The sequence below is a fragment of the Equus przewalskii genome, chromosome 21 (genome assembly GCF_037783145.1).
Source record: "Equus przewalskii isolate Varuska chromosome 21, EquPr2, whole genome shotgun sequence".
Lineage (NCBI taxonomy): Eukaryota > Metazoa > Chordata > Mammalia > Perissodactyla > Equidae > Equus > Equus przewalskii.
Genome location: NC_091851.1, coordinates 34722960 through 34744482, shown reverse-complemented (window position 1 = coordinate 34744482; position 21523 = coordinate 34722960). Strand labels below are relative to the sequence as shown.

The 21523-nt window shown below is 48.2% G+C and overlaps 3 protein-coding genes across 4 annotated transcripts; 1 reads left to right on the top strand and 2 right to left on the bottom strand.

Moving 5' to 3' along the window:
- Positions 1–456: 456 nt before the first annotated feature.
- On the top strand, positions 457–6024 carry SPATA25 (spermatogenesis associated 25). Its single transcript, XM_008521653.2, has 2 exons — positions 457–722; positions 1096–6024. Exons 1-2 carry the CDS (start codon positions 605–607, stop codon positions 1725–1727), a joined length of 750 nt encoding a protein of 249 aa, XP_008519875.1. The 5' UTR covers positions 457–604; the 3' UTR covers positions 1728–6024.
- Positions 2644–4543, bottom strand: ZSWIM1 (zinc finger SWIM-type containing 1). Its single transcript, XM_008521660.2, has one exon. The coding sequence runs from the start codon at positions 4541–4543 to the stop codon at positions 3173–3175; it is 1371 nt and encodes a 456-aa protein (XP_008519882.2). The 3' UTR covers positions 2644–3172.
- ZSWIM3 (zinc finger SWIM-type containing 3) lies at positions 2644–21506 on the bottom strand. 2 transcript variants are annotated; one of them, XR_545116.2, is made up of 3 exons: positions 20989–21374; positions 7183–9192; positions 2644–4689 (listed from the first exon to the last, which is right to left on the bottom strand). XR_545116.2 is itself a non-coding variant. In XM_008521659.2 (2 exons), exons 1-2 carry the CDS (start codon positions 21141–21143, stop codon positions 7263–7265), a joined length of 2085 nt encoding a protein of 694 aa, XP_008519881.2. In that variant the 5' UTR covers positions 21144–21506; the 3' UTR covers positions 6765–7262. The 2 variants fall into 2 exon arrangements, 1 of the variants encoding a protein (XP_008519881.2); XM_008521659.2 differs by lacking the exon at positions 2644–4689 and having other exon boundaries at positions 6765–9192; positions 20989–21506.
- Between the last annotated feature and the right edge of the window lie 17 nt (positions 21507–21523).

The following is a 21523-nucleotide window of genomic DNA, read 5'->3' as shown; positions in this document are numbered from 1 at the left end:
CATTTCCCTAAAACAAAGGGCTCAGCTTCAGCATGCATAACCACTGAAATACTGATAACTAGGTCTGACCCTGGGATTCTAATTTTATTGGTCTGGAATGAGGCTGGGCGTCAGGATTTCTAAAAGCTCCCAAGAGATTCTAATGTGCAGCCGGCCTGAAAAGCAGTGTCCTAGACCAACTATTTCATTTTGCAGATGGGAAACTGAGGCCCACAGATGGGAAAGTCTTTGTCCAAGGTCACACAGCAAATGAGTGAATGCAGAGTATTCCTTTTCTCACGCTACAGGACACAAAGCACTAGATTCTTTTAGTGGTATCTCTGATCACTTGCTTCCATACACGTGATCTCATCTAACTCTTACAACTTCTGCTGGGGTAGTAGGTGGTCATCACCTCCGCCTTACAGATGAGAATATCAAGGAACAAAACTGTTCAGATGACTTGCCCAGGGTAAAGGCAAGAACCTAGAATAACCAGTTCCTGGTCCAGCACTCTTTTAACCTCATCCCATTGTCATATTCAGGTTCTAGAATGAACAGGTCAATGCTGTGAGGTGGGTTTCAGGTGTAAAGAGAAGGGACTATGAGGTAACATTCTAGAAGGATGGAGAGAGTAGGACAGGAGGCAGACAACTGTTCCCTCACAAATAGGGGCTTCGGGGTAGCCATGTCCTATTTCATGTCTCCACAAACTCATCCGGGTCTTCTGCCTTCTGGCCAAGGTGAGAGAGGGGCACTTGGAACTGGAGGGAGTATGGCAACTTCCCCTGAGAACCTGATTCCTGGCTCTGGGGAGGTGGAGCTTCTGCTGGGTATTTTTGGGCTGGCCCTGGAGTCAGTTCTCTTTGAAGAAAAGCCATTCCAAAAGTCCTTGCCAATACCTACCCACTTGCTCACTCATTCATTCAACAAACACTTCTCCATCACTTACTCAGTATTAGGGACTGGGGGTGTGGATATGAGTAAAACATAGTCCCCAACTGCTAGACAGCCGTCTTGGGCTGGTCTTAATTGCTCCTGCTCCCAATGATCTGCCCCTCAGGGCCTCCACAAAGAGACCAAGAATAACATTCCATCTCATTCCTATCTCTGCAGGTGGGGCTGCTTCTCCGGGCTCGTCCCTTGGCCTCTATAGTCCTGCAGAGCCAATGGTGGTGGCCTCTAGTGGACTAGGCCCACTGAGCCAGAAAGCTGAGCAGGTGGCACGTGCTGCCCAGGCCTGGAGCCCGGCCCTGGCAGTGCCAGAAGCCAGGGGCTGCCCTGGGGGGGTTGGCTGGGAGACACTGCGGCAGAAGGAGTATGGCCGATACTGCCACAAATTCCCCCATGCAAGGCAGCCGGAGAACCTGGGCTGGGAGGATGGCTGCTCCAGCAGCAGAGATCCCCACCGGGGTGGCCCCAGCAGGCCTGGACCCCTGCTACTGTGTGGGCTGTCACCAGGGGTTCTGCCGATGCCCTCTGAGACAGGCGGGAAGGAAGCCAGCTCCCAGCCTGACATCTGCATCCTTACCCTGGCCATGATGATCGCTGGCATCCCCACCGTGCCTGTCCCAGGCCTGCGGGAAGAGGACCTGATTCGGGCGGCTCAAGCTTTCATGATGGCCCATCCGGAGCCAGAGGGGGCTGTGGAGGGGGTGCGGTGGGAACAGGCACAAGCCCACACAGCCTCTGGGCACATGGCCCTAGGGAGATCCAGGAGGGGCCAGCCTCCTGGCTCCTGCTTGTAGCTGGATGAAATTGCACCAGACACATAGGGTGGCTTCTCCGTATGGTTTTTGGGCAGACAGGGTTGGGGGTGCCTATGGCAGGGGAGGGGATAGGGTGGTTGTTTGAGCCACTCTGACAAACACCAGTCCTTCATCAGGGCCCAGACACCAGGAAGTTTCTCCAGATACCAGGAAGCCAGGAGACAGTCTTGTGAGAGTAGTAATGATGAAAATTACCTGTGGTAGGGGCCCTGCTTGGAGAGTCGAGGCTTCTTTTGTATCATTTTGGGACCTGATCAAAATTTCTTGTACAAAGTCCTAGGCAATGTGAATTTTCCTCTTGCCTTACATTTCCCAGCCTACTGAGTGCAGGTGATGGGACCATCAGCAAGGAAGGAAAATTAACATTTATCTGAGCACCCACTGGGTGTCAGGCCCATTATATGCCCATTTTCCTTTAAACTTACCAATGCTGTGGGGATCCCCTTTTTTACAGATGAACAAATTGAGGCTTAGAGAGGCGACTTGCCCGAAGTCTCATAGCTAGTAAAAAGGAGAACCAGGGGCTGGCCTGGTGGCACAGTGGTTGGATTTGCATGCTCTGCTTCGGTGGTCTGGGGTGAACGGGTTTGGATCCTGGGCGCAGACCTACAGACCGTTTGTCAGGCCCTGTTGTGGCAGCATCCCGCGTACAAAAAATAGAGGACAACTGGCACAGATGTTGGCTTGGAGACAATCGTCCTCAAGCAAAAAGAGGAAGATTGGCAACACATGTTAACTCAGGGCCAGTCTTCTCCACTGAAAAAAAAGAACCAGGCCTCAAAAATCAGGCAGGGAAGGAACGAGGATTTGCATGTAGTGTCAGACTCTGAAGTGTGTATTCTTTCCACAGTATTTCCTAAACTGCCTTCTATAAGACAAAGAACTGGATAAGTGCTGGAATAGGCAACATTCAACTTTAATGAACTCAGCATGGGTGAGGGGGTTGCAGGAAGGAGCCTGGGCGCCTAGTGAGCCACCTCCCCTGAGGGGCCTTTTCCTCTGTGGGTCAGGTGAGTGTCTGAAACCAAGGCCCAGCCCTCTATCTTCACTCAGTGTCTTATCTCTTATCTTAGAGCAGGGGTTAGCAATTTTTGTAAGGCCCTTGAGCTAAGAATGGTTTTTACCTTTTGAAAAGGTTGTAAAAAAACCACAATGAAAACAAGAATATACAACAGAGACTACTACATGTGGCCACTGAAGTCTAAGATATTTACTATTGGGCCCTTTACAGCAAAGATTTGCTGACTCTTATCTTGGGGAACTAGAAACATTTTACGTAGCAGGCTGCAGTAAAATAGGACTCTTATCTTTTCTTGGAAGGAGGGCCCATGGCAGTACAACAGTGTGAGTGTGTGGGGGTGTGCATGTGGGGGTGGATGTGAGTGTGCACAGTGTGGATGAGCATCCCTGGGCAGTGACGGAAATCAGAGTTGGACCTGCTCATAAGGGCCGATCCAGCCATCAGCCAATTCGCGCAGCGTGCTGTACCGCCGCTCAAACTCCTCCTGGTTGCAGTGCTGTAAGAGCTGACCCACCTCCTGAGTGAGGAGAGCCACTGCCAAGTGCTTATCCAGGGTCTCACTCCACTTGCTGCTCAGGATGTTGTCTAGACTGGCAGCACAGCCTGCTGTCCACTGAGCTGGCAGCATGTCGGGCTGGAGCACCTGGCAGCGGGTGCTGAGCATGGCCAGGATGTGGCGGCAGGGCAGGTGGAAGGCCTGGTTAAAGTAGCAGCTGCAGCTGGCAGGGGGCTGGGGCTGCACCCTATGGGTGTCCTCCAGGATCTGTATGTTCACCTTTTCGGAGCCAGAGCCGATGAGGTGCACAGATTTCTGGACCACAGCAAGCTCACCCAGGCAGAGCTGGGCCGCTGGGCCCGTGCAGATGGCATTAAGGGAGTGCTGGATGCGGGCTTCTACCAACTGCTCCACTTTGGGGCTTTCAGGGGTGACATATGAGGGGACATAATTGTTCTGGGGACTCAGGCCCAGGCTGAAGCTTGCCTTGTCTCTGGAGTTCTGCTGCATGTATCGGAGCAGAGAGGTCATGCCTTGTTCCACAGACGAGGTGGTGCCAAAGAACTGGCTGAGGACACGGGTGGTGACCTCTAGGTCCTGGAAGTAGCGGCTGCTCTCGGATCGGCTTCTCCAGCGGTGGGCCAGCCAGATGCGGTCATTGAGCAGCCAGTGTGAGTGGAGCTCAGGCAGCTGGGCCGGGGGGATGCAGTTGCTCAGGAGTGTATACAACTTCCTCAGGTTGCCAGCTGTGGCCGAGCACATTGTGCTCTGCAGTGAGGTCAGGAGCGCCCTCTCCACAGGCTGTTCAAGGGACAGCTGATAGAACTTACCTTGGAGGAATTTACAGATGTGGAAGGCTGAGGGCAGGACCTCGGCTGCGGGGAACTCCATGGCTAGGGTGGGCAGGGGGAGGAAATGGGGATCCACTAGGATGGTACACACTCTCTCCCATGCTGGGTTAAACTTCTTGAACACCTGGAACATCTGGGCCAGGCCTTCAGCATCCTCCTTGGCAGGAATGGCAAAGTAGACTGCCCGGGCGAGATGACTCTCCAGCTGCACCTGAGGTCCGTCCACCAGGAAGGTATATAACACCTTGTCCCTGGGGTTATAGGTCCGGTGGATAAATAGGATCTCAGGGAAATGGGCAAAGATGCCCTGCATAAAGCAGCTCTGATAGTTGAGGGTATCTAACTGGGCAGTCTTGCTAACCTGGTACAGCAGCATAGGTGGGCTTGGGTCCTCAATCAGGAGCTCATTCAGCATTGTCAGGGCCATGGGGGAGATGGGAGAAGTCTAGATGCCAAGGTCAAAGTACTTTCTCTGTGAGGCTGCTGTCCAGGAGGCTCTCGGTCTCTCAAGCTCCAACTAAGTTGAGGCCTGAGGCTGGACTGTAATTCCCAGATCTTGTTCCAAAGATGGGCCTATGGAGAGGAACAGAGGTTTAAGGAGAGAATAGAGGCTTGGCTCTTCAATTATTCATCCAGACAAAATTTACTGAACACTTACTATGCATGAGCACTGTTCTGGGGAGATACACAATAAACATGTAAACAAACAAGGATATATCAGATAATAAAAGTTACAAAGACCACAAAACTGGGTAACAGGTAGAGAGTAAGTCGGGGGAGGGAGGGATACTTTAGCTAAGGTCTTCTGGGAAGCCCCCTCTGTGGGCAGGCAGGATGACATTGGAGTTGAGACCTAATTTTTAAGCCAGACATGGAAAGATTTGGTTCCATGAGATGAGTGTGAAGGCTAGAGCTGCATATGGTCTTCTTTTTCTTAATAGCATTTTCTATTTGTCTAGCACTTTATATTTACAAATCACTTCTTGGCATCCACTCTTTCATTTGGTCCTGGTACACGCAAGAGAACTGCAATTGCCCCCAACTTGCTGTGTGATCTCCGGCAAGTCAGTGATTCCTCCTGGGCCTCAATCCCTTCAACCACAAAACGGAGCTAACAAACGTGCATAGCTTCTCCGCCTCTATGTAAATCCCTCAACTGCAATGTGCCAGTCAAATGCTTCCTTTATTTGGCCCCAAACCGGGTTGTCCCCATTTTACAAATGAGAAACTGAGGCTCAAAGAGGTTAAGTAACTTGCCCACTATTGCCCTGTAAGCAGGTGGACGCTGAGCCTTTGGCTGGCGATCCTGACTGTTTTCTACAGCACCTGAAGTCCAAAAACCAGGGACCGAGAGGGGACGCGGCCTCTGACCTCTCACCTCTAACGCGGGTGGGAGGACGTGGATGTCTGACGTTCCCATTCGGAGTTCGGCCGGAGCCAGAAGAGCAGTCATCCTCCCGCCCCTTTGGGAGCCGTGTCATGGGTGACGGTGGTCATCAGGTGCCTCACACCTCCACCCCTTCAAAAACCACTCACCCACAGCCTGGCTCTGTCGCCATTTCTCCCTATTTGACCCTGCCTCTGACTGTGACTGACCTCTAGGATCACCAGCCGCGGCGCCGCTTCCCGTGACTTGGGCCAACGGCCTGAGGAGTTCGTGTTCGGCCTTTGGCGCACGGACCAATCGCAGCCTGGCGACTCGTGGCAGTGCCGTTACCAGGGCTACGAGGGGCTCGGCTGGCGGTAACCAATGAAAGCCTGAGGACGCTCTTGCTCCTGCCAGTCTGAGCCCTGAGACAGGAACTCTCGAGCCTGGATTCCGGGTAGACGACTGGACAGGCGTGCTACTATGGAAACGCCCTCACAAGCCGAAAATGAAAAGGAAAATAAATAGCAGTGTTCTACGGATTTTTTTCTTTTCTGGTCACACTCCAAAGCCCCAGGGGGGTAGGAAAGGATGCACGTGTAGTTGTACTGTTTTCTGCCTTATGGGGAAACTGAGGCCCAGGTCTCCAATTCTGTCTCTACATCAGGGGTCGGGGCCCAACCCTGGGAGCTGAGGAAATCCAGATCTCCTTGAGAGCCCTGAAGCTTGGTGTTGCCCAGCCCTACCCCCTCCAGTATTCTAGGGAAGAGAGAGATCCAGAAGGGAAGGTCAAGGTGAACCAAGGCTGCCTGCCATCTTTTGACCTCAGTTCGCCAGAAGATGGCACCTTGGAAAGCTGGATGGCTACCGGGCTTTAGGTAATTAAGATTACAACTAACAACAACAAAAGTCAGTGTCGGTGCTTATAACTGCAATGAAAATGTTCTGTTTATATAAATCTAGAGGGGAAATTGCGATTAGAACAGACCAACACACTAATTTTTACAGATGAGGAAACTGGGGCAAAGAAATTAGGAACTTGCCCACAGTCCCCCAGCGGTTGCGGGCAGTCGGATTTAGGACTCAGGTTTCTTCCCTCCCAGTCTAATCGGCCTCCTCCTGCTAGAGTACAAGGCAGCTGAAATCAGTGTTGAAGGCTTGGTTGGTGGGAAGAGGGTGAAGTTCAGTGGTGGACTGCCCAGTCTGAATTTGAGGCATCAAGTTCTGTTTGGCTCCACAACCCCCATTAGATTCCTTCACTGTTCAAGCAGCACACCTTTACTCTGCTTATTTGATTTTATTTAAAAAAAACACTTTATTTAATATAAATAAAAATAGGTACAAATAACAGATTCTTTGTAAAGAGCAGCAACAGCCAAGGATCACCCTCCTTCCCTTTGTCTCCGAAAACAGGCCCTTTCACCAGGTCCATTTTAAATGGTCTCACCCTATCCCAGGGCGGGGGTTCATCTCTATAAAGAGAATAAGATCGGATCTCAGGGGTCAGAGGAGAAAGAGGGATGACCTTTCAGCATGGAGATAACTTTGGCCTTGAACAATGAACGAGGCTCCCAAGGAATGCCAAAGGTAGGGTGGAAAAAGGGCAGATTCAAAGGACTGTCACACAGTGGGGCTCCTCTTCTCCCTATTGTAACAATCTTCCTAGCCCTACCTAGGAAGACACTGGTTAAAATGCTGACCTCTGGCATGTCCTGCCCACTTTGAGCTCTCCGACTTCCAAGGAGAGGGGTTTGTGGTCCAGTGCGCCAGTGCAAGTGTTTTAATCATGAATCGTGGCTCTCGCAGGAGGGAGTCTCTCCCCTTCCTCCTGCTCTCCCCAGAGGAAAGGGAGGCGGCCCACATCCTTGAAGTCCGCAGGCTGGTGACTGGGCTCAGGCTGCTGGCACGGGTCAGCCCAGATGTCCACAATCTTGCGCAGGGTAGAACAGCGCTCCTCCAGCTCCGGCCCCTCACTCTGCATTAGCAGGTTTGCTAGCTCCCTGCTTAGGTCCTGAATCATGTCATTCCGTCCTTGCTTCCCAGGTTGGCCTGTGTTTGGGACCACAACAGGGTTCCGGAGTTCCCCACTGGGCCCGAGGAGGTGCTGGTACCTTTTCTGCCACCGACGGCACACCATGGCTTCTCCCACGGGCTTCTGGCTGGTGTGCAACAAGGCCAAAATGTGCCGGCATGGCAGGTGGTACCACTGCTGAAAGGAACAGCTACAGCTACAGCCATCTTTGCTAACCTGGTGAGAGTCCTCTAGCAGCTGAACGTCCACTGAGGAGCCAGCCATGTCCACCAGGTGGGTGGAGTTCTGCACCACCTCCCACTCATTGTGGCACAGCTTATAGGCCAGTTCAGAGCCACTCTGGTGCAAGGTGTCTAGCATGCCACCCCGGGAGGGCTGCACCTGTGGCTGCTGCTGCAACAGCTGTGGGTCTGGCTTTCTCTCATCCACAAGAAGCCTGGTAAGGCTCCCTCCACAAATTCCAAAAGCCTTCTTGGACTTTGGTGGTATGCTTGCTGGCCGGGCTCTCTTTAACTTGGGAGGAGCCATGGGCAAGTTCTTCAAGCCTTTGGTATTAAAGAAGTCTATGTAATCCACAAAGCGGAGGATGCAGTCCAGCAGGGACTGCTGTTCTCGAAAGAGGCTTGACACCTTGCTGGTGACAACATCTAGGCTGTCCATATAGGTGTTACATGCGTGCAGGCCCTTCCTGACATGCATGTACCACAGCAGTTCACAGGAGAACCAGTGGGCCTGCAGGAAACTGAAGAGCTCCCCATCTAGTAGGGCTTGGGACATCTGACAGAGATTTTGCACGCTGGCATCAGAAGTGACAAACACAGCTTCCCGCAGGGCTTCCTTCATAAGCCTTTTAAAGGATGGATGTGCTGAACTACGATGCAACTTCTTCTCCAAGAGACGGGTTGTGTGGTAGATAGAAAGAAGGATGCGAGCAGCAGGGAAGATCTCCTGCAGGATGGCTCGATGAGGGAAGGACGGGTCCACAAAGACCACCTTGACCTTGGGCCAATCTGAGTTGAACTCTGTGAAAATACTCAGCATCTTGGCCACGGAGGTGGCTGTCTCAGCCTTGAGCACAGCAAAGTGGACCACTCGACTCTCTCGTTCCTTGTTCTCCACCAAGAAAGCATAGAGGATGTGGCCCTGAGCATTCTCCACCCGGTGCAGCAAGAGATTCTCTGGGAAACGGATGAACAGGTTGCTCATCTTGCTGCTCTGGAAGCTGAGCCGGTCCAGGTCTTGGCTGTTGCCCACACTGAAGGAGGCCATGGAACCTTCATCCACCTTAAGAAAGTTCTTCATCACTTTTGCTATCTTGGCCAGGTCAGAAGGAGTGATGCTCTCTTGCTCTTGCTTTGAGGGTGCTTGGACCTTATCTAAGCAAAATGATGGTTCAACCAGGGACTTCTCAGCTGTGTCAAGGTCCTTCTTGCCTGTGGGCTGTGCAGGCTGGGGTTTCTGCAGGCACATTGTCTTTTGAGATTTACCAGTGGCGTCTCCTCCAGGACCCTCAGTTTTAGAGTCAACATGTATATGCTGGGTGTTGAGTTCACTGATAAATAGTCTATCCAGTTTCTCATTATACCGCAGGAGCAAATACGCTGGGCACATGTCTTCCTCTGGTGTTCTCTTCCTGTTTGACTGGGTCCGAATACAGACAAATTTCACCTGCACATATCTAGGGAAGGTAGAGGTGACAATGAGAAAGGTGCTGACTATCCCCTTTCTCTTATGAGACAAGGCCCTGTAGGGTCTTACAGTGCCTGATACATTTCCTGGAGACCACACTGCAGTATTGGATGAAGGAAAGGAAGATTTACGCTCACTCTCCAGTCCCAAAGGATTCAGCTTTTTCTTTAAGACCCTCTCCAACTAAACCACTCCCCCATTTTTATCTCCAGCAGTTCTAAGCCCCAACTCCTTTCATTCACTCTGTTACTCATCTATAGCTCTCAACATACAATTCAATCTGAGGCAAGACACAAGCGAAAACGGACAAGAGGCAGCAGCAGAGTGCCTAGCTGGTCACTCACTGTTTAAAATGCCTCCTTCATTCCACCTTTTTGGAACCACTGCCGCCGCCTCTTACAGACAGCAAAGATAAAAGCGGCCCTTAGGGGCCAGCCCCACGGCTGAGAGGGTCACACGCTCCGCTTCGGTGGCCCAGGATTTTGCCAGTTCGAATCCTGGGTGCAGACATGGCACCGCTCATCAAGCCACGCTGAGGCGCACTCCACATGCCAGAACCAGAAGGACCCACAACTAAAAATACACAACTATGTACCAGGGGCTTTGGGAGAAAAAGGAAAAATAAAAAAACCTTAAAAAAAAAAGTGGCGCTCAAGGATTAGGGGAAGTCTGGGCCTCCTCTTTAAGATAGAAGATCTCGATTCATCTTTCATTTAAAGGAAAATGTCTGCATCCTAAGAGAGTTTAAGAACCCCTGGGCTAGACGATCTTTAGGGTCCCCGCCAGCTTTGCCATTCTAGGCTGAAAGTGATGATTCAAAGGAGAAGGGTAATTAAATTGAATAGCTGATCCTTTTCTCTTCCTGTCCCATTCAACCCATGATTCAAGGCCCAAATCAGGTCCCACCCTCTCCAGGGAGCCTTTGTGGATACCCTCAAGCCACAGTAATTGCTCTTTTTTCTGAATTCATAGTATTTATTTAAAATAAAAGGCTTAGCAGATTCTCCGGGTGGCAGTATACCTAGTGGTGACACAGTGGGGATGCTGGAGGCTGACTGCCTGGATTTGAATCTGGGCACCACAACTCAGAAGTTGTCTGGCCTTAGGCAAGTCATTTCACCTCTCTGTGTGCAGTTTCCTCATCATAAAAATGAAACTATCTTATTAGGGTTGTTGTCGGGAATTAAATAAGCCACAGATGGAATATTTAACCCAGAGCCTAGTTCAGCCTTTCATTTATCCTAAATCAAAGTCAGCTGTTACCGCAGCTCCTCTGCCTTGTGACAATCTCTTGGGTGTTCATGCAGTACCTTTTCAGTTGGCTGGGGCTGTTTTCAAGGGGCAAACCTGAGTTATTCCTCAGTGTATTCCAAGCACCTAACACGATGCCATTCCTTCAGCAGATGCTTATCAAAGATGTACTGGAGAAATGACTCATGGACCATAGGTGGGTGGGACGGGTCATGCCCCTGCCTCCTCAGGGAGTCCCAGCCCAAAGACCAGGGAAGGGAGAAAATATCTGACTCCCCAGTATGACATGACACAGCCTGGGCACCTCATCAACCCCTTTCCAAACATTCTAATCCAGCTGGTCCTGTTTGCCCACCCTGTGGGGCAAGCTTAGAAAAACAGGATATGTCAGGCCCGCAATAACAGGGTGGAAGGGCCCAGGGCTGAAAATGCCTGCACCTGTTGTGTGAACAGCACTGGGGTGGCAATGCCATCCCTAGCTCAGGGCCAAGGAGGGGGCTGGGGCAGCCCAGCAGTATGGTGAGGCCTGTGAGGAGTGACTGCAGCATGGCCTCTGCCTCTCTCTCCAGCCTCGTTTCTACCCCCTCACCATCTTGTTTTTCTACGCCCTAGAAAGACTGTCTACAGCTTCCCATGTTCACGATACTGTCACACCTCTACGCCTTTGCTCGTGTTTGTCTCTCTGTCTGGAATGCCCTTCCCACCTGTCTTCATCTCAGAGCTTACTCATCCTTCAGGACGACGTGCCACCATCATCTTTTCTAGGAAGCCCTCCCCAAGCCCTTAGATTGGGCCCTACCCTTCTGCTGGCTCAGTGTCTTAGCACAGCTCTAGCTCATCAAACTATATTGACTTTCTGTGCGCTTGGTGCAAGTTTGTTAAGCTAATCCAAAGAAAAGACACTGGTGAGTGCCAACCATAAAGCTCTTTCTCCCTTTCCTGGTTCCATTAATGACTGCACCTCCCACGGCGGAAACCTTGGCATTCTTTTTAATTCCTCCTTCTCCATGTCTACATCCAATATGTTAACATGTCTTTTACAATCTTTCCTACCACTAGGACACGTGTTAAGGATTACTACATGCCAGGCTATATTAAGCCCCTTACATGCCTCATTTCCTACCAGGAAAAGGGTTCTATTATCATCCACATTTTACAGATGGGAAAACCGGCTTAAAGGTTCTGAAGATGAGAATCTGGGGTTTAATCCTCCGCTAAACTGGAGGACCGGGGACCTGAACTAAGCCTGCTTGGCTACGGTCTGCACAGTTAACCATTATGTTGCCTGTCTTCTTTCAAAATATTCCTCCCTCCTCTGACTTCTCATTTTTACCCTCCTCGACTTGACCCTCAACATACCGGTCAGGTTGAACAACTTCCTTAAAGATCTCTAAACATACTGTCCTTGTTGGCATAACGCATTTCAAACTTAATGGGCACTAGGTTGAAGCCTGTTATTTTTTTCCCTGCTTTCTTTAATCTTTTTTACTGAGCTATAACTTACATAGAGTGAAGTACACAAATCTTCTGCAAGAATTCATTGAGCTCTGTCCTTATTTCTGTCTCCCAGGTAAAGCACAGACTCCCTTCGAGACAGGGATAGCGTTTTATACTTTTCTGAATCTGCCTTAGTGCTTACATCTAAGAATGCTCAGGCAGGATCTGGAGGAAGGGAGTCAGCCAGTCTTGCTTCCTTCCAGTCTGCTCTGCGGGTATTTGCATTCCCCTACCAGACAGTGCTGCCGGTGTACTCCTAGTGCCTGGCACTGCCCTCTGGCACAGACTAGGTGCTCTAAACACACACACTGAATGAACGTTAAATGAGTGACTGTACCGTACAGAAAGTTCTTACAGCATGAGTAGCGTACTAGGAAGATCCTTGGCAGAGCTTGTCAGATGACTTGGCTTCTAGTCCTAGCAGTATTACTCTTAATAAATATAACTTTAGACAAGTCCTTTGTTTAATTTCACACATTTACTAAGTGCCACCACATTCCAAACACTGTACTCGTTGCTCACAATGCTACAGAGACTAATTAGATAGTCTCTAACTCGAGTGAGCAGAGAGACTATTACATAGGTGGCCAGTAAAGTCAAAATCAAGTGAATGGTTAAATAGAGATACAAACAATAAACTTAGAACTGAATAAAGAGTGATTCACTCTGTGGGGTTGGCACAGATTAAGTAAGGCTTTTGATTAATTTTACATAAGATTTGTGTCCTTGTTGTGTGTAAATTGCACGTTGAGCAATGAATAGGACTTTTAAGGTGGAGTAAAGCCATTCTGGACAATAGAACTTGAGTTAGGAAGAAGACGTGGAGCCAGAAGATCTGAGTTTAAATGGCAGCTCTACCACTTGTTAGCCGTGTGAACTTGGACAAGTCACTTCATTTCCCCTAAGCCTCCAATTCCTTACTTATAAATATGGAAATAACAAGAGTACTAGTCTATGAAGATCAATGCCTGACCCAAGAATAATCAGTACCACTCAAAGTGAGTTCATTTAAACGGCTGTGACAGGATCTGTGGGTTGCCAACCCAACATCCCTTAGCGCCCTTCTTCCTTCCTAAAAGGCCAGTTTTATTCAGGTTGCCATTCCTCCCCCACATAGCTAAGTGCTTCAGGGCTAGTCTAAGCCAATTAAGGTAATCTTATTAGGAATGGCAATGGATACTGGCCCAATTCTAGACAAAGAAACATGCTAGGAAATCTGCAGGAAACCAAGGAAGGCTTTTTCTTCCGGATGTGACTCCTGCATTTGTGCCATGTCAGGACCCATGCTGAGGATGGCAGAGCAGAAAGATGCAACCAGCCTGAGCCCCTGAAACAATCACTTTCAGAGGCCCTCCTCTGGGCTTCTAACAAATAAGCCATTTTGAGGCTGGCCCAGTGGCACAGCGGTTAAGCTTGCACGTTCTGCTTCTCGGCGGCCCAGGGTTTGCCGGTTCGGATCCCGGGTGCAGACATGGCACCGCTTGGCAAAAGCCATGCTGTGGTAGGTGTCCCACGGATAAAGTAGACTAGGAAGATGGGTGCGGATGTTACCTCAAGGCCAGTCTTCCTCAGCAAAAAAAGAGGAGGATTGGCAGTAGTTAGCTGAGGACTAATCTTCCTTGGAAAAAAAAAAGAAGTAAGCCATTTTGAGTCAGAGTTTTCAGTTAATTGCAGCCAAAAACATCCCCAGAAACATTTCATAGTAAATAGTGGAAAAAAAGATTTGAGTGGAACTTTATCTTTTTTTTTTTGAGGAAGATTAGCCCTGAGCTAACATCCGTGCCCATCTTCTTCTACTTTATATGTGAGACGCCTACCACAGCATGGTTTTTGCCAAGTGGTGCCATGTCCGCACCCGGGATCCGAACTGGTGAACCCTGGGCCGCAGAGAAGCGGAACGTGAGAACTTAACCTCTGTGCCACTGGGCTGGCCCCAGAGTGGAAATTTATCATAAAAATGAGACTAAAATTATGAAGCTGATATTATGTTTAACAAAATGTAGGTTATAATAGCAGCCATATCCCAGTTCTTAGAATAATCAAAGAACAACTTAAAGCGTCAACTGTTTTCTTCCTGGTATAATTTTCCCAAACACTATGCTACTTTATTTCCTGTCTCACTTTTCCAATATCAAAGGTCAGTTTTACCAAAATATTCATGGACTTTATCCCTGTCTCCCAAAGGCCTAATTTAATTCTTTGCTACGCAAATCCTTTGCTTTTCAAGCTACTACTGTATCATCATCCTGGTTGATTTCCCTTCTCCATTTGTTAACTGGTATAAGGCTGAGGGTGATATAAGGAGTTCTTGCGCATTGCTTTCAGGGACTTCAAATCCTACAGCTCTTGTAGGTGCAAGGTAGGAGAGGTGCAATTTCAGTTTGCAATCAGTTTTACTAACATTGTATCATCCTAACGTTTATCTCGTCTATTCATTAGCCAGAAACTGGCTGCCAAAGATGCTGATGGGACTGGTAGGGATAAGAAGGAAGGAATAATTAAGTAGTGAGTAATTTATAAGTGGCTAGTTTATTAGCAAGATTTTTGCATTATGACTTTTGCTTTCCTACACAGCCTTGTGACTATGGATACATGGAAAATGAAAACTTGGATAACAAGGGCCTAGTTTAAAGCATGTGATGAGGATTAAACAAAACAATGCCTATAAAGTTCTTAGAGTGTCTGGAATATAATCCAAAAAAGTATTCAAAAAAGGTAGCTATTAAACTGAACAGCAATGGAGAGAGACATCAGAATACTTCATGGACTGTGTGTAGAATATCAATCCTCAAAAAGGTCTAACAAAAAGAAAAACACAACAGCCACATATAAACATATGAGAGGGGAAACCTGGCATAAAAATCATAGAATTTCCCAGTTGACTGGGACTTTTGGTCATTTAGTGGAAACTTCCTCAGCATGTTTGACTCTCTTAAAGCACCTACCACTTTCTACCATGCACTACAGTTATGACTTTGGCAAATATTTACTGAGTACTATGTTTCAGCTGCTACATGCATTTTCTTTTTCTTTCTGTTTCTTGTTTTTTGTAGGGAAGGATTTTCCCTGAGCTAACAACTGCTGTCAATCTTTCTCTCTCTTTTTTTTTCCTCCCGGAAGCCCCAGCACATGGCTGTATATCCCAGTTGTAAGCCCTTCTAGTTCTTCTCTGTGAGCCGCCGCCACCCTGTGGCTACTGACAGACGAGTGGTGTGGTTCTGCAACCGGGAAGTGAACCCAGGCCACCACACCAGTGAGAGTGCTGAACTGTAACCACTAGGCCATCAGGGCTGGCTCTGCATTTTCTTCTTTTTTTGTTTTCTTCCTCTCCCCAAAGCCCCCCAGTATATAGTTGTATACTCTAGTTGCAGGTCCTTCTGGTTGTTCCATGTGGGACACTGCCTCAGCGTGGCTTGATGAGTGGTGCCACGTCCACACCCAGGATCCGAACCAGCGAAACCTTGGGCTGCCAAAGCAAACCACGCCAACTTAACCACTCAGCCACGGGGCTGGCCCTCTGCATTTTCTTATTTAATTTTCTTTAAATCAGCTCTCTTTACTCTACTTAATAAGGATCTTTATGTCTGGAGGGTAACATAAATACTTACTATTAAAATCATCTTGTCCGACCACCAGCAGTATGAATATCTGGCTTGGGAAACATTGCTTTCTGCTAAATTATCTCCTAAAAATATTTCCTCCAACCGCCGCCTTCCAGTTCTCCAAGAGCAGTGTGCATCCCACATATCCATATATCACTCAAAAAGCCCAACACAGTGTGCTCTGCACAGAGCCAGTGTCCAATAAATGCTCCAAGAATATCCTTTACAACATCCCAACAAGCAGTTAACCGGTCTCTGCTAAAGCCCTGGGCTGCTCAAGAAGTCACTTCCTCATAAACTAGCTCAGTCTACTGTTGTCCATAAGGTTAGAGATCACAATTTACTCATCTTTGTACCTCAACTCAAATGTTTACTCTGGGGGTAAACACTTAAGCTCTTTCTAGAAGTCTGTTGAATGAATAAATGAACAAGTGGAATTAGAAAGCTGTTACAACCCAGTGGTTAAGTAGGGCGGTTAAGAATTCTGGCAATAAACAGGCTGGGTCTGACCTTCAGTTTTAACACCTAAGAGCTTTCTTATAGTTTTTTGTTTGTTTTGTTTTTGTGAGGACGATTAGCCCTGAGCTAACATCCGTACCAATCTTCCTCCACTTTATATGTGGGTCACTGCCACAGCTTGGCTGACGAATGGCATAGGTCTGTGCCCAGGATCCAAACACGTGAACCTGAGCCATGAACCTGGGCCACCAAAGCAGAGTACACTGAACTTAACCACCATGCCACGGGGGCAGCTCCACCTTGTAGTTTTTTGAAATCTTCCGCTACTCCCTGCTCCAACCTGCTCCCTCCTTTCTGCCCCTTCCCATTTTTCTTGGCTGTAACTGTACCAAATTCAGCCTGGCTCACACCAGGTGATTTGGGGGTGAGGGTGCTTTTTGTTACAGCTTCTTTCATGACTTTCCTCTTTCAAGTCTTGACTGCCTCAGTCCCTGCTCCTGGCCTCCCTAGCGGGTCTACTCTCCCTCCTCCCTTTGCTCAGGCACATGGAACACAGCCTTCAAAGAGTTACTAAGGAAACTCTCAACCTTAATGTAAAGCAGAGAGGTAGAAACTATGGGTCCTCTTGACATTTAGCTTCTCCTGGCTCTGTTTCCACATCTGCATAATAATAGCACATTACTATTTATGGAATATTTTCTATGTACTAGGCACTGTGGTAAGCACTTTACATGTATTAACTCATTTAATGGGAATAACAAAACCCACCTCTAACAAGGTCATTCAGAGGACCAAGTTGGATAATGAAGTCAGATGTACTTTGTAAATTATCTCTGCAAAATGTCAGCGATGACCGTTTTTTTCCCTAATCAAGAGCCTCACTGGTATCAAGTATCAGTTAGCAACCCACCCCCCCCACCAGATTAGGGTTCACTGTCATCCCCCACCCAGCACCCAAGACTTTTCCTTTGGAGATCCTACTACTATTTTAAGGAAATAATTCTATCTGTGATTAATGTTTAATATTTGTCTCCCTGACTGGAGGCGAAGTTCCACGAGGGCAGGGACCCAATTTATCTTTCTCAACACCATCTCCAGACGCTAGCATGGAGTAAGTTTTCAGTAAACAACTGCCAAAATCAATGAATTAAACTGCCACACGCTGGAATAAGCGATGTGCAGTAATCTCCCAAATACACTGACAAGTGAGAAAAGCTAGGTGTAGAATGATATGTGTAATAGTAAGCAGCTGCTTGTCTTAAAAAAAAAGACGCACATGCTGGTAAAGATGTGCCTGTTCAGGCTCAGCGCATCTCAGGAAAGTTACAGTGGTTGCCTCTAGACAACACAGTGGAAGGGACACTGGCTTTTAGAGCCTTTTATATGGTTTGAATTTTTTTTAAAAATTAAATGACTCTATTAACCATTCAAAAGCAAATTCATTTTTTAAATTGTTCAACCTTCAAAAACATTAATAAAATGAAACTAATTCCAAACCTCCAATCTGTTATTTGAGTTCCTCCAATTTTCTTCCCCACTGCTCCAGCATAGATTTTCGTTCTAGCTAAGTACATCCCCTCCCTGCCTTCTAAGTACATCATGTTAACACCTGCACTAACTCACACCATTTCTCCCTCCAGGACACTAATCCTCCTGTGGTAGGCAGAATGGTCCCCTGAGGCAGGCAGAATGGTCCTCTAAAGATGTCCACTACCCAGTCGCTAGAACCTGTGAATATGTTAGGTTACATGGCAAAGGGGAATTAAGATTGTAGATGGAATTAGGATGCTAATTAGCTGGCTTTTTAAAGAGAAATTATCCTAGATCATCTGGGTGGGCCCAATATAATCACAGGGTCCTTAAAAGTGGAAGAGTGAGCCAGAAGAGGGGAGCCAGAGAGGGAGATGGGACAACAGAAGTAAGTCAGAGTGATGTGATGTGATGATTCAACCAGCCATTACTGACTTTGAAGATGGAGGAAGGGGACCATAAGCCAAGGAGCATAGGCAATCTCTAGAAACCGGAAAAGACAAGGAAACAGATTCTTCCCTAGGGACTTCAGAAAGACATGCAGCTCTGCTGACACGTTAATTTTAGCCCAGTGACTGTGTCTGCCTTTTAAACTACAGAACTGTAAGATAATAAATTTGTGTTGTTTAAACCACTACTTTTGTGGTAATTTGTTAGAACAGCAAATAGAAACCTAGTACACCTCCTGACACCTCCCCATCTTTGGGGCCCAGCTCCAGCTCACCATGATTTCTCTGAGGCCCTGGAGCGCCTATGTCCCTGAATTACATGTTTGACGATTGATTCTGGAGCGCCTATGTCCCTGAATTACATGTTTGACGATTGATGACTCATTCATTCAACAATGACTTAACGCCCGATATGGGCCAAGCCCTGTGCTAGACTCTGGGGATGGTTAACCTGAAGGGTGTTTGGGTGCACCTGTGAGGAATCTGGACTTGATCCTACGCAGGGAGCACTGTGCTAATGAGCGAGAATACCAAAAATGGAAAACCAGAGTCCCTCCCTGGAAGAGCTCAGCCAAACCAGGAAAACCTTTGTAAACTGTATTTCAAAATGATGTGCTAAGAGCTCTAACAGGTGCTGTCAGAACACAGAAGAGGAGCATCTAACCTAACCCTTAGGGAGTCAAGAAATGCTTCTTGGAAAATATGCTGAGATCTGAAGGAAAAGTAACAATTAGCTCAGTTTTCCACAAGTGGTCCAAAATGACCTCAGATTACACAAGAATATTTAATATTTATTTATAAACATAGACTTTTTTCGGCCATTAAACTGTTACTTTTTTTTTAAGATCTTATTTTTCCTTTTTCTCCCCAAAGCCCCCCGTACACAGTTGCGTAATTTTAGTTGTGGGTCCTTCTAGTTGTGGCATGTGGGAAGCCACCTCAGCATGGCCTGATGATTGGTGCCATGTCCACACCCAGGATTCGAACTGGTGAAACCCTGGGCTGCGAAAGCGGAGCAAGTGAACTTCACTCGGCCACGGGGCAGGCCCCATAAACTGTTACTACTTATATATTACTGCTTAGATTGCTTCTAAAATAGGTTTCTTTGAATATTAAAACTGAATTTTAAAACTGAATTTAAGTAAATTATAAGATGGTATACGTAGTACTGAGATGATAGCATACCAAATGACTGACATTTGAGGAAAAGTGAGCTAAGATAAGAGGATAGGCAAGGTTATTCTACCCAGCAGACACGGTAAATGCAAGGACCAGGAAGCTGCGGGCTTGGCACAGGGCTGAGTGTGGAGCAGACCCAATCTGTACGGAGCGCACAATGCAAGATGGAGACGTCAGAAGGGTCAGATGGTCTGGCGAGCCAGGTTAACGGTCCTGCACTTAACCTGAAGGCAACAGGAGGCTGCTGCGCTTTATCCGACCTAGACTCCAAGCAGCATGACAGCAGGGCATTTTTGTCTTCTTCTCACTGCTTAGAAAGATGCTGCCAGCAGAGGATAGAGTCCAAACACGCCACAATAGTACCTAAAGACCCTTCAGGGGCCGGCCGTGTAGCCGAGTGATTAGGTTCACGAGCTCCGCTTCGGTGGCCCAGGGTTTCACTGGTTCGGATCCTGGGCACGGACATGGCACTGCTCATCAGGCCATGTTGAGGCGGCCTCCCACATGCCACAACTAGAAGGATCCACAACTAAAAAGACACAACTATGTACCAGGGGGCTTTGGGGAGAAAAAAGAAAAATAAAATCTTTAAAAGAAAAAAAACGACCCCTCAGGTAGACTGCACGGCCTTCATCTCCTGCCAAGCGTGGCAGGCCACACCATTTCTCAAACATGCCACCTTCCTTCACATTTCTGTGCCTTTGCTCCGCACCTCCTTCTGGTCAAACTCCTCTACTTACTCGGTAATTAACCATTGAACTCCGGCTCTCGGCATTCATTCAGGGCCCAGGAGGAATCATTACTTCCAGCCTGAAGCCTTTCCCCACTTCCTGGGCATTAGTCACTTCCTCCTCTGCACACCTCTTTTATAAAGCATTTATCACATTCTAGTAGGTTTACCTGAGCACAACCCTATCCCATGTTAAGCTCTTTGAGGGAGGGTTTGGTTACTTATTCATCTTTATGTCATCTGGACCCTGCATAGCCCTGGACTGCAGAGTAGAGGCAAGAACATAGCCTGCCACCTGGATGGAGAGCTTTGGCCAAACTTCTCAACCCAGAGCTCCCAAACTTAGCTCTACTTTGACCCTCAGAATTGGCCCACATGGTATGTGCTCGAATTTGAATCGATTGTCAATTTTTAAAAAGTGGACAAATTCACATAAAGCCAGGATTTCTGACTCCTCTTGCCCCAAATTCTGGCAACACTGGATCTTCTTTTTCCCATGGCAGCCATCAGCTGGAGTTGACCAGATGGGGCTTGCTCTCCATTCTGCCCACTGTACACTTGTGTTGTCCCACATGGCACAAAGACCTGGTGTCGGCTTGTTAGTTCATCATTCTTTTTCTTATAGTAAAATTAAAAGCTAAACTTTCTTAACTGGACTGTTCCACCTGAGCCCTGAAGGCATTTGAGTTTTCAACCCTTACTTAGACTCTAAGCCTGTTCTCTCATCACCAAATGGGAAAGATCAGATTTATCTATAATTCTCGACACAGGCCTGCAGAAAGCACGCACAGAATAGAAAAAACGGCCTGGGCCATGGAGAGTGTTTGAAAAAATGGTTGTTAATCTCAAGAGCTCAAGAACAATTTACAAAAAGAATGAATGAACGAACAAACCAACCATGAACCGCATTATTGCTTTGTAAAGAGGAGACTGATGAAGGAAATTATCGCCGAGGCGTTTTTATCCACAGGTGCTCAATGAGTGCCTGTTAAACGCCTAGAGACACGCCCAACTGCGCTCCCTCCTCCTCCAGGCCGCCCTCCTGGGGACTGTCCAGCCTCCTCCCCATCCTCGTGCCCCGCCCTTACAGGATGTCCTCGCGGATGGATGTGCCGTGGTTGAGGTTGTGGAAGCGGACGGAGACGCAGTCCCTGAGGATGAAGGAGCACCTGTTCTCCTTTTTGTAGGCGCTGAAGCACTCCTTGAAGTCCTCGTAGGTCTTGAAGCAGCTGCCCAGCTCCATGGCCGCCCCCTCAGCCCACACCGGGGGCCGGCTCCAAGAGGAACGCCAGGGGTCAGAGGTCACACTTCGAGGGTCTACCGGCTGGCGTGGGCCCAGGCTGCCTTAAGGGTCGGCCCAACTGGGTGGCCTGTTATGGAGCTCAGGAGGGGCCCTAGGCCTGAGAGGTTTACAAGGGACTGGGGGCGTCTTTGCTGTCTGACAGAGGGGAGATGGCAGTCAACCCTTATCATCAGTCCCAGGGCTCCGCCCCCTTACTATCGCATTCAATCACATATGGGATTCCCAGACTGGCATTCATTTTTTCCAATCGTTAGAGAAAGGCCTGAAGACTGACAGGACCACCGACCAATCATAATCTGCCTCCCGGTTTTCTCAGGGTC